Source organism: Mus caroli, chromosome 2 (genome assembly GCF_900094665.2).
Source record: "Mus caroli chromosome 2, CAROLI_EIJ_v1.1, whole genome shotgun sequence".
Lineage (NCBI taxonomy): Eukaryota > Metazoa > Chordata > Mammalia > Rodentia > Muridae > Mus > Mus caroli.
This window is the reverse complement of record NC_034571.1, coordinates 144,618,774-144,631,077: the sequence shown is the minus strand read 5'-3', so window position 1 is coordinate 144,631,077 and position 12,304 is coordinate 144,618,774. Positions and strand designations below refer to the sequence as shown.

Below are 12,304 nucleotides of genomic sequence, written 5' to 3'. Positions count from 1 at the left end.
ATCCCAGGTCCCGTGCAAGAGCAGCAACTCCTCTTAACCACTGAGTCACTGATCCAGCCCTACTATAAAAGTATTGTTAATTTTTAAGACATGGTCTCGTGGGGCAGTGGTGGCACATGCCTTTAATCCCAGCACTTGAGAGGCAGAAGCAGGCAGATTTCTGAGTTTGAGGCCAGCCTGGTCTACAGAGTGAGTTCCAGGACAACCAGGGCTACACAGAGAAACACTGTCTTGAAAAAAAAAAAAAAAAAACCAAAAGACCGAAACCAAAACAACAAACCAAAAAACCATGGTCTCACACTATGTAGCCCTGGTTGATCTAGAACTCACTATGTAGACTAGGCTGGCTTTGAACTCACAAAGGTCCATCTGTTTCTGCTATGGTTAAAGGCATGTTATACCAATACCAGGACCATTATTTTCTTTAATTAAAAAAAGTCTATTTATTTAGAAGCATTCAGAATGTCAACAAAATGGCCGCATATTTTGTTGTTTGCAATTGCAGAGTGGTATTCATTAACAGAACGACAATTATCTTCATATAAGCTGCATCAGAGACAGCTGAGAATGAAAACAAAAAAACAAAACAAAAACCAAACTACTGTCCTCATATATAACGAATTTGTGTTGTGCACCAACAAGAATTTGCTTTAATTTTCCATGCCAATTTACAACCCCCAGACTGTACCAGGCAAGGTTAGTGGCTATTGAAAATACCACCAGGACAGGGCTATCTAAAGACACATTGGTAGTGTGTTAACGCTACAAAAAAAGACATTGTATAGTTTAAAAACAAATCTTTTTTTTAATTTTTAATATTTTTTTATTACGTAGTTTCCTCAATTACATTTCCAATGCTATCCCAAAAGTCCCCCATACCCTCCCCCCATAAAAACAAATCTTACACAGCCTGACTTTTCTTTAAAAGGAGTGAGCTGTATATGGGGGCGGGGGTTAAGTGCTTTGTAGACAAGATAAAAACTGCGATAGAACCAACTTATTCATCATCTTCATCTTCCTCTTTCTCCTCTTCCTCCTCTTCATTCTCATCTTCCTTCTTTTCCTTGCTCTTCTCAGCCTTGACCCCTCGCCCCCTTCCTCCGCATCAGGTTTTCCTTTAGCTCTGTAGGCAGCAATATCCTTCTCATACTTCTCCTTCAGCTCGGCAGCCTTCTTCTCGTAGGACTGTTTGTCATCCGCTGCAGTGCTGTTCCACATCTCTCCTAGCTTCTTCAGAACATCACCCATGGATAAGCCGGGATGCTCAATTTGAGTTTTGGGCAGTACTCAGAACAGAACAAGAAGAAGGCCAAAGGAGGCCTCTTGGGTGCATTGGGGTCCTTGAACTTCTTTTTGGTCTCCCCTTTGGGGGAGGATGTAGGTTTTCATTTCTCTTTCAAAACGAGCCTTGTCAGCCTTTACCATATCTTCAAATTTCCCCTTTTCTTTAGCAGACATGGTCTCCCACCTCTCTGAGCACTTCTTGGAGAACTCTGAGAAGTTGACAGAAGCATCCGGGTGCTTCGTCTTGTGCTCCTCCTGGCAATTTTGCACGAAGAATGCATATGAGGGCATTTTGCCTCTCAGCTTCTTAGGATCTTCTTTGCCCACGTTTAGTTGATTTTCCTCTACAAGGCACAGAGTCGCCCAGTGCCCTGGTTCTCGCTTGCCCCGTCCAGTGTCTATCTGACTCTTGATTGCCCCAGCACTGTCTCTATGGAGCTCAATGTACCGCAGTGTCTGTGAGAGCAGGAGCCAGACACCCCATTATTATTTTTTAAAGATATATCTTTGTCTTTATTTGTGCGTAGATGCCAATCTGAGTGTTTGCCACTTGTGTGTGGATGCCTGCAGAGGCCTATAGAGGGTGTGGGATCTCCTGGAGCCAGAGTTATAAGTAGTTGGTGAGCTGCCCCGAGTCCTAGCTGGTAACTGAACAGCAGGCCTCTGGAAATGTTCTTAACCACTGAGCCATCTCTCCAGCCCCAAATATTATTACTTTAAGTTGTGAGGTGTATGTATATGTATTTGTGTGTGTGTGTAGGTGTGTGTGTGTGTGTGTGTGTGTGTGCGTGCCAGAGGTCCGCAGCATGTGTCTTTGATTACTCTTATTGTTCGTCATCTTATTTTACAAAACAGGATCTGTCACTGAACCTACTGGGCTTGGCTGACCAGAAAGTGCAGGGGTCCTCTGTCTCTACCTCGCTGGCATGGGAGTTATAGGCACACGGTTCCATACCTCACACACACACACACACACACACACACACACACACACACACATGACTTGTCTCCTTTGCACATGCTAGGTGAGTGATCTTCCACTGAGCCACACCCCCAGGCCTTTTTTTTTTTTTTTTACTTTCTATTTTAAGACAGGATTCTGAAGCCAGGCTGGGATGTGTAAGACCCTATCTCAAAAGATAAAAGGCTGGGGAGATGTCACCATGGTCCAGTCACCTTTCAGCAGTGTCATTAGCTAGAGACCAAGCCCTGAATACATGAAGCTTTTGGACGGTCACTTCAAATCCAAACCATAGCCTCAGGGGATCCTTTGAGAGTTCCCAAGCCCGGCCTGCTTCCCAGAGGAGGTGAGTTCAGATAAAGGGGATTTGGCAAACATTGTTTGAAGTTTTTTTGTGCAAAGTCTACAGGTCAGAACAAGTGGAAGATGCAGGTGAGCTCTAAATGGCTGACTTATCAGCTCTGGGCTTTTGTAACCAGAGCTATTCTCAGTGTCCTTGCCTAGGCTTGTGGACTCTGGATGTTCATAGCTAACATTCCCCTCTCCTCAGTGACAGGGTCTCTTCAGGACTAGTTGGATAAGGAGCCGGACACTAGTATGGTAGGTTTGCATCTATTTATCTACCTCCACGCCCCCCCACTCCTCCTTCTTTTTTTTTTTTTTTTTTTTTTTTTTTTTTTTTTTGGGGGGGGTTTTTTTTTTTTTTTTTTTTTTCGAGACAGGGTTTCTCTGTATAGCTCTGGCTATCCTAGAATTCACTTTGTAGACCAGGCTGGCCTCAAACTCAGAAATCCGCCTGCCTCTGCCTCCCAAGTGCTGGGATTAAAGGTGTGTGCCACCATGCCCATCTTATCTACCTTCTTTTATGTTACAAATGTTTACTGAGAAGCGACTTTGTGCCAGTCAGCAGACAGGACATTCAGGGAGGAATCTTCAGTCTAGATACAGAAGCACACTGAACAAGTGAATAAGAGAGATCGCCCCAGCTATGTGAACAACCCCAAACTTAGGGTTCCAAGCCAACTGGGAACAGCCAGACATGATGGCTGTAATCTCAGCCCTCAGAATGCTGAGGCAGGAGAATTATCTTGAGTTCAAGGCCACCTGGGCTATAGTATGAATTCCCGGTCTCCCTGAGGCAGATTGAGACCTTGCCTTAATACCAACTAACAGAAATAAAACTTTGGAGTGAGGCCTGATGGCACATACCTTTAATCCCTGGAAGCAGAGGCAAGCGTTTCTCTGGAGGTCTACACAGCAAGTTCCAGGCTATCCAGGGCTACTTGGTGAGATCTAGTCTCAAAAAAACCCAACTGTCAAAAACTGGGGTCCCTCAGTGGGTTCTATCTTTGCTTTGTGTTTGTTTGTTCCTGTGCTGGACCTCACTCAAACCCAGGGCTTGGAACAAGTAAAACACGTGCTCCACCCCAGAGAGACCATAGCCCTCCATGGTTGGTTATGAGACAAGGTCTGTGTTATGATTTGAATAGAAAGTGTCCCGCACAGGTGTGGTATTATTTTGGAAGGTTCTGGAAACTTTAGGAGATGGGACCCATTGTAAATCAGGCGTGCTCCAAGAGACTGCCTTTCAGCGACTCAGCTTACATCATCAGCCACCGCCATTGTCGCCAGGTGCCGTGCATTTCCACAGCTGCTAGCACAGTTACCTTCCACACTTATGCCACCACAGTTGCAGAGCCATGTGCACTCCCTTTAAAAGGTCCAGGGTCACCTGAAGTTGCTCTGTCTGTCTTGTATGTTCTGTCTCCCTCTCTGTGTATGTGTGTGTCTCTCTTTATCTTGCTCTCATGTCCCCATTCCCAGAAGGCCTTTCACTCTCCCCCTCCCCCAATAAACAATAAAGCTCTTGGATTAGATCTGTTGTGCCAACTAGTAGTTGCACACCTTGGCCCCGAACCCACCAAGGTACCTTTTCTCTGCTTTATCCTAATAGGACATAACTATAAAAAAGACAGAAACAGATCCCTGTGGAAATATTGTCCCAGCTCTAAGGTGTTTTTAAATGCACTTTATTATTAGTTTTAAAATTATGTCTATGGTGTATACTCCTGAATGCAGGTGTCTGCAGAACCCAGTAGCATCAGATGTCCCTGGGACTGGAGTTAAGGGAGACCGTCCACTGTAAATGCTGGAAACTGAACTCAGCCAAGAACAGTGCCTGCTCTTAACCCAAGACATCTCTTCAGCCCAGATACTTAGGTCTTAATCAGAGCTAAGCTGTGGGTGGAAGTTTCTAGAGTCAGGTATACAGTTATCTGACTGAGTACCTGGACACATACTCATAGACCAAACAGGAACACACACACACACACACACACACACACACACACACACACACACACACTTGCTTTTAATACTCTCACATTCCATTAGAAGCCACCAGGGTTCGGGCTATCTCTAACTGCAGGACCTAGGCAGGGTTTCGCGCCCATGCGGGCGCAGTTCCAGTTCTTCCAAGAGGGGGCGAGAGTGGACAGAGAAAAACCAGATCCCACACAACCCAGGGTTGTTCCGTGAGGGCCCCTGGGGGAGGGAGGCTCCACTGGTTCCCCTCTCAGAAAATTTCCCCATTCTCCTCTTGGCTTAGAGATCCCAGGAATGGAAGGCAAGACAGACACAAGAATGGAAGGCAAGACAGACACAAAAGCGTGATACTTCTGTCTTGCCTCTCCTCATATACAGGCACAACTTAGGTTTTGTGGAGCTTCTAACAAGAACACAATACACAAATTTTACAAACTGCACAAAGAAACCTGTGAATTTCAAACTCTCAAGAGTGAGGAGTCTTGCAGGTGGTGGACATGACTTTAATCCCAGCACTCGGGAGGCAGGGACAATGAATCTCTTAGTTCCAGACCAGCGTGGTCAACAGAGTTCATTCCAGGATGGCCAGGGCTAATCAAGGAAACCCTGGGGGGGGGGGGAAGCCTTGAAATTTAAGCTTCTTGGGTAATTTCAAAGTAAATGAACCTGTGGTTATGTATGTGTGTTACTGCAGTCTGTCCCTAGTGCATGGGACAGGGATTCTAACTACAGGATAAATGACAGTTGGAACGCCTATACATTTCCAGGGAGAAGTAACTGCAGCTTAGGCTGAAGCTCAGAGCATATCGATTTGACTTTGCAGGAACCTCAGAGCAGTTGATAGAAAGCTCAGGATGCCTGAGAGCCAGACAGAAGCAGCAGACTTCCGATCAGAAGTGGCACTGGGGCGGCTCTCCTGCTTCCCTCTTGGCCCACGGCCATCTCTCATCCTCTCCTAACCGCTCCTTGCACAATGCCCTGATGCAACCCTGTAAGGGCCTGGGGCACCTCTCTTGGGGGCAGCTCTACGAAAAAGGTTTTGCAAGAGTTAGGGGCAGGAAGCAGAGCCAGCCAGGGTGGGGTCAGAGAGATAAGGGAGCCGGGCCTGCTCCCCCCACCCCCCACCTGTGGTTCCTCCTAGTCCCGGTTTCCTCTTCCCTTCCTTTTCCAGGAAAGTAGCGCCTGGTCCTCACCCCAGCCTCACCCAACTCCTGCTGGCCCTGTGACTCACCTCCTTTCACTACAGCAGCCAGGCAGAATCTGAGATCTGCCTACCACTCGGTAACCCAGCTATGTGACCCTGGGCATTGGGCAACCCTCCCTGGTTGGCAGTTGTGGTGTTCAGTAAGAGTAAATGCTATCGCTGGGTGCCATGGCTGGACCATACTTATAATCCTAGCAATTGTAGCAGAAGAATTACCTGGAGTCCAAGGCAAGCCTGGGCTACAGAGTAAAACCTGTCTCGAAAAAGGAAAAACAAACAAACAAACAAACAAAACAAAAACCCAACTGTGGCAGCACATGCCTTTGATCCTAGTACTCTGGAAGTTTGAAGCTAGCTTGATCTGCATAGTGAGTTACAGGACCAGCCAGGGCTACATAGTGAGCACTTTGTCCAAAGAAAGAAAAAAAAAAGAATGAATGAATGAATGAATGAATGAATGAAAGAAAACAAGCGCTGGGCAGTGGTGGTGCACGCCTTTAATCCCAGCACTTGGAAGGCAGAGGCAGGCAGATTTCTGAGTTCGAGGCCAGTCTGGTCTTCAGAGTGAGTTCTAGGATAGCCAGGGCTACACAGAGAAGCCCTGTCTCGAAAAACCAAAAAGTCAGCGAGAGGAAGCATTTGAGAGGATAGCCAGAATCAGAATAATATGCAATAGCAGACCATTTGACTAGCATATGTGAGGCCCTAGGCTCAATCCCTAGGACTATAAAAATGTAAAATGCAATGTTTGGGGGGAGCAGATGCAGCAGCACCTGCCTCCAGCCAGCACTGCAGCGCCCTGCCTGGATGACCCATCCACTCAGGGCCCAGGCAGGAGCGGCTGTGGATGGGCCTGAGAAGTACCACTGGTCCCTGGGGATTAGGGATAACGATGTATGTAGATGTCAGAGCTTGGTGATCCCACATCAGACACGGGTTCTCTTCACATCAGGTCACACAGAACCTAACCCGGGACAGCTTGGATCTGAAGAAGCCTGGGCTATGCTACCTTTCTTGGTTCATTAGATTTTGTTCTTGTTCTTGTTTGAGACAGGGTGTTAGGTAGTCCAGGCTGGCTTCAAATTTGCTCTGTAGGTCAGGATTACCTTGAATTCCTGACCCTTCTGCTCAGTTTGTAACTCTGTGAAGAGGATGTAGTTTCAGCCAGTTTATATACGGGCAGGCTACACAGAGAGATGCGGTCTCAAAAAGACAAGAGCCCGGGATGTGGCTGATCGTGAGGCACTTGTTGAGCGTGTTCCATGTTCAAGGCTCAGGGTTTGGTTCCCTATTATTTAAAAAAAAAAAAAAGTTAGCCAATCATCACTCTTATTGCTATTAAAATGAACTTAAGGGGTTGGAGAAATGGCTCAGTACTAAATGCTAGGCTTAATCAACATGGGCATAAGATTGCATTGGGCCACTAAGGGGTTAAATAAGTTGATACTTTTAAAAGTTTAGTGTAGTTAGTGCCTAATCACTTTTTGGCCTTTTGTCTAAGACCGAGGATAGGATAAGGCCAATCGAATACTAAGCTCTGTGTGTTTGTTAAGTAAGATAAGGAGGACCCTGAGTCCAGCGCCCAAGGAACTTGTCCTGTGGTTCCTCTTCAGTCTTTGCCCTGCTCCTGGCAGCACCAAGTCTGTCTGGGAGGGGCTGAGATGTTAATGATTTCCAAAAGAGGAGGGTTTGGCTTTTGCACACACACACACACACACACACACACACACACACACACACACACACGTTGGTGGCCTCTGTGTCCCTGGGTTTAGGGTTCTCTCTCTCTCATACTACAACACACACACACACACTGGTGATCTCTGGCCCTTGGTCTGGGGTACACACACAATTGGGGATATGCGCACACATTGGTGGCCTCTGGCCCCCTCCCTCCTTGGTGCCTCTTATGCAAGCTGCCGACGCCCGCCCCGTTCCCAGGCCCGGCTGCAGCTGCGGGCGGAGGGGCAGGGCGGGGGCGGCCGCTGTTTGTCTAGCGCGGCCGTGCCAAAGTCGGCGGGCCCAGACAGCCAGGCGCCTCCGTACACCTGGGGATGCTCAGGTTAAATAGCTCCGCATTCCTCGGGCCCAGCTGATGGAAACGCTCCCAGGCCGCTGCGGAGCCGGCCTCCAGATGGGCTGGGTCCGGGCCAAAGAGGAAGAGAGGGAAACGTGGAAGCCAGAGTGTGCCTGGATGGCGGGGGGAAGTGGCCAGGGGCTCAGCGGCCCCTTTCTGAGCTAGAAGGCTCTGGAGGGTAGAGATGCACGCGGGGACACGCCCACCTCCCGGTGGGTGGGCTTGCAAAGGGAGACTCACACATGCGGAGAGGAAGTGGGCACACACGTGTGCCTCTGATTAATAATTCCTAACTGTCTTATGTACCAGGCTGTGTGCTAAAGTCTGATCTGGGTTACATTTATTCTGGACGATCCTGTGAGGTTAGTACTATAAAACTGCCCAGGTGGAGAGGGCACACACAGCAAAGGGTTTAATCACCTACAAATAAAACTACTACTAAAGTGAAGTCCATCAAATGCTTGAGATCACTTTATGTACCTGGCTTAGTGTTAAAGTTAACGTAACTTAGTCAAACCTAACGTAAGTGCTCCCTAAATAATTCCAGATTTTATTTTTGTTCAGTTTGTTTCTTCCATGGTAAAACTGGGCTCAGGATCCTACCTTAAGCCCCAGTGGGAATCTTTAAGTCCTCCAGGCAGAGGAGCAGTCTGGCTCCTGGTTCTAGACGTTGTTTATTTGGGTCTTGTTATTTCCTATTGTGAGACAGGGTCTCCCTATGTAGCTCTAAATTGCCTGGATCTTGCTACATAGACCAGGCTGGCTAGAACATGCCTTTAGTACAACTGGTTTATTTTGTTGAGTGTCAAACTATATCAATAGTTCTTACTATTTGGGGACAAGGTCTTTGCTCTTTCCGGGACTCCATTTCTCGGAGGGAATTAGCTTGGCAGGGATCCTTGAAGGATGGTGTCCTCAAGGTCTAACTCACAAGTGGCCTGGAAGGTGGAAATTGTACTTTTTGAGAAATGGTTTGCTGCCCTAGACCCACAGTGGGCTAGGAATGCTAAGCCATCTACAGTTACAAAGGAGCCCAGTGTGCTTCGGTAGCCCGTAACATCAACCTAGAGCCGGGCGGGTATGAGCACAGTGCACCCAAGCAAAGTCCCAAGGGCTGGAGGGCACACACTAGTCTTTAGGACCCATGTGTGCCTTGCTACATACATCCACCACCCAAGTTCCTGCACAGGACAGATGCCCCATTTCCTACCGCCAGTCACTCAAGGCACACACAGGCAAGCCCTGATATTTGTGCACTCCCGTAAGAACCCAAAGCCACTTGTCCAGGTAGACAAAACCTAAGGAAAACCTTTTTACTTCTCAGGAGTTGGGGACATGACTCGCCCACACAGTGGCCTGGGGTGGAGGGGGGGGTGTTGTGTTGATCTGCCAGCAAAGCCAGGCCAGGGTGAGGGGGCTGAGTCCAGATCCAGAGCAGGTGGCCCTGCAGCTGTGTACAGCCTAACCCTGCCAATTTCATCACCCACTTGGACAAGGCAGGAGCCCTAGGGCAGCCTGCTGGCCTCCAGAGAAAGGTGGCTCAGCAGGGAAGAGGGGGGCAACAGAAGTCCTGCATGACCTTAGGCAGGCCCTTTTCACTAGGTCTCACACACAAACCCCTGCCCTTGGTAAGGAAATGAATGGTCCAGTGACCCGCTTTCCCAACTTGAATGGCTTGAATACTTCCCAGCCCAGAGCAGGGGACTCAGCAGGTCCATCTGCATTTTAACAACCTCCCTGGGTGATCCAGATGGCCTGGGGACCACGTTGAGAGAAAGCCCTACTAGAGGTCTAGAGGATTTGACTTTATGACACCAGGGAACAGGGAAATGGCCAGAGATGAGGGAAAGAATAGACATTAAAGACACCGGAAACACTCATTCAGGTCGGTAAGAATGACAGCCCAGATGTGGCCATCCAATCCCCCAGATTCTCAACACCAGCTGTGAAAATGGCCAGAGGTCATGCCTGTCCCGCCCCTCCCCCATCCAAGAAGTCACAGCAACGTTATCTAAAGTGTTTGTTTAATAACAACAAAAAACCCACCCCCATAGAACTATTGTAAAACAATATTTTCAGCCAGTGATCATTGTAATATACAATACAAAACATTTCCTCAGAAATCCGAGAAGCACGAAATGTGACCATTTAAAAAAAATGTCTGCTTTTTCAATAAAACAGAAACACGCGGGGTTGATTAACCCCCTCCCCAAAGTCTCTGGATGCTGAAAGGTGGAGAGGGTGAGGCTCTGTTGATCAAACCCTCTACCCCCTGGACAGATCCGCCTAGAGTCCGGTGGCTGCCGTAGTGTCTTTCCCAGGGATCCCCTGGGGAACAGAGAGCACTTTTTTCCTCTTGCCTCCTGAAGGGCTGGAGTCCATCTGGTGCCTCAGTGCGCCGCCTCAGCGACACAAGATGCGATCGTCGGCTGGAACACATGCCGCCTGTGAACACCAGAGCGAGATAAGGCATGAGACCCACTGAAAGGACAAGGAAGGGAGAGGCGTTCCCATTTCTCTACTCCAGGAGGCACGATGAAAACGAACTTTTTCCTATTAGTCGCCCCTAAATAGCTATGCGCCTGAAAAGGAAGGGGGACACCCGCCTCCCGTGGCCTCAGTTTCCCACTGAAGAATAATGTAATACTCTAACTCGGACCTCACCTCGGCCGCCAAGGCACTGATCTCGCCGTTCAGGGTGCTGAGAGGGGCGCGGACAGGCAGCCCCCGGCCTCCGGCAGTCCCGACTTCAGACTCCGAGTTCAGCTCCAGCTGCAGGTCCCTGATGTAGTCGATTACATGCTGCAGGATCTCCACCTTGCTCACTTTGCGGTTCTGGGGCAAGGTGGGCACCAGCTCCTTGAGGCGTGAGTAGCAGCCGTTCATGTCGTAGAGCAGGACGTTCACCTGCTGTTCGTCCAGCAAGGCGGGCAGGCGCGTCCCAGCGCAGCGCGAGATGGCCACGCTTTGCTCCGACAGACCAAGTACCACCTCGCCCGCCGTCCTGCCCGCCTTCAGCGAACAGCTGGGGCCTGCAGCGGCTGCGGTACTGCCACTGGCGACCTTCATGATCCTGAGGACAGGCGGAGGGGAGCGGAGGAGGCTGAGAACAGAGTGTGGGAAGAGACCAAGAAGTTGGAGAAAGGTTGTACAATGAGAGGGCTGAACGCTGGAGCCAGTCTTTTATAAGGGCGGACCAAGGGCGGGTTCAGAACGTTCAAAAGCAACCAATAGGCTGCTAGAGGGGTGGCTTAGCGCGCCTTTGGGTCCCACCTCTGGATCTACTAGTATACCCTTAGGCTGATGGAGAGGTGATGGGGGCTCAAGAACTGAGAGGGTGGGAGGGCATAGGCAGAGCAGCCAGTGGGCTCTTCCTCAAGGAAGCAAAGAGACTAAGCTAATTTTGCGGTTAACAAAAAGACCCCAGGAATCAGCTTCTCACGGTCTCTTTCTCACTTCTCCAGGTCCATTTTGCAGATTAAACAGGAACGGGGAAGTGGCTAGCTTTGGGTTGGCCAGTGACTCAGGACAAGTCAAGGATTCCCAGATGCTGTCGGAAGATTGGGCTGTGATCTCTACTTATTAAAAGCCGAATTTTATTTTTATATTTATTTACTTTGGAGGGTTTGCAGATTTTTTTTTTTTTTTTTTTTTTTAGAGTGAGTCTCATGTAACCCGTGCTAGACTCGGAACTTGCTATGTAGCAGAGAATGACCTTAAAATTAAGATGTTCCTTGCTTTGACCCCAGGTGCTGCGATTATACAGGCGTGCTCTACCACATCATGTTCTGAGACAGATTTCAAAGCAGGCTCTCTTTTACTCTGAACTCCGTGCCTGACTCAAATTTCTAGAGAAATGAACTGCAAAGTCCCTAGGACCAGGAACTAGGTCGACTACATTGGGAGAGATACTAGGAACCTCTTTAAAGCGGAGGACAGAATCTGAGACCTGAATTAGATAGAGGGTCGCGGTGGAGTAGAACTACAGCACCCAATTCTACCCTGGATCTGCAGCCTCTTGCAGAAAGGTTCCAAATCTGCAGCAGCTGGTGATTTTTTTTTTTTTAATTTTTTTCTCCTCTTTTTGCAAGATTTTTTTTCCTTCTTGAAGGCCTCCGAGCAAGCTCTCCCTCCCACGGCGGAGCAGCTGCGGAGATCACCCCCTCCCTTTCCTTTCTCCGGCTGGTCTGTGTCAGCGTCTGAACAAGCGGCTCAGACCGTTAGACGCCAGGCCCGTGACGTCACCCATTCATAAAACCCGGACGGGCTGTCAGGCTGGCGCCGCGCGGGCGGTCGCCATGGAGACGGCAAACTGGGCTGGAGCATTCTCCGCTCCCCCCCTCTCCCAGCCCCCGCCCCTGAGCCCGTCACCTGCAGACTTAGGGCGCGAAGCCTGGGAATGCTTTCCTCGTGGGTGCGGTTGCTGACCAAGGGTCAACTTACCTCCCCGCCC

At 49.1% G+C, this 12,304-nt stretch overlaps 1 protein-coding gene and 1 pseudogene across 2 annotated transcripts; both read right to left on the bottom strand.

Annotated features, from left to right (window-relative positions):
- Window positions 1-997: 997 nt before the first annotated feature.
- On the bottom strand, window positions 998-3,868 carry LOC110307339 (annotated as a pseudogene).
- Window positions 3,869-9,858: 5,990 nt separating this feature from the next.
- On the bottom strand, window positions 9,859-11,004 carry Id1 (inhibitor of DNA binding 1, HLH protein). Of its 2 annotated transcripts, none has more exons than XM_021156065.1 (2): window positions 10,516-11,004; window positions 9,859-10,296 (listed from the first exon to the last, which is right to left on the bottom strand). In XM_021156065.1, the coding sequence occupies exons 1-2, from the start codon at window positions 10,918-10,920 to the stop codon at window positions 10,255-10,257; spliced, it is 447 nt and encodes a 148-aa protein (XP_021011724.1). In that variant the 5' UTR covers window positions 10,921-11,004; the 3' UTR covers window positions 9,859-10,254. The 2 variants fall into 2 exon arrangements, with proteins under 2 accessions (XP_021011724.1, XP_029325795.1); XM_029469935.1 differs by having other exon boundaries at window positions 10,242-10,296; window positions 10,511-10,991.
- Between the last annotated feature and the right edge of the window lie 1,300 nt (window positions 11,005-12,304).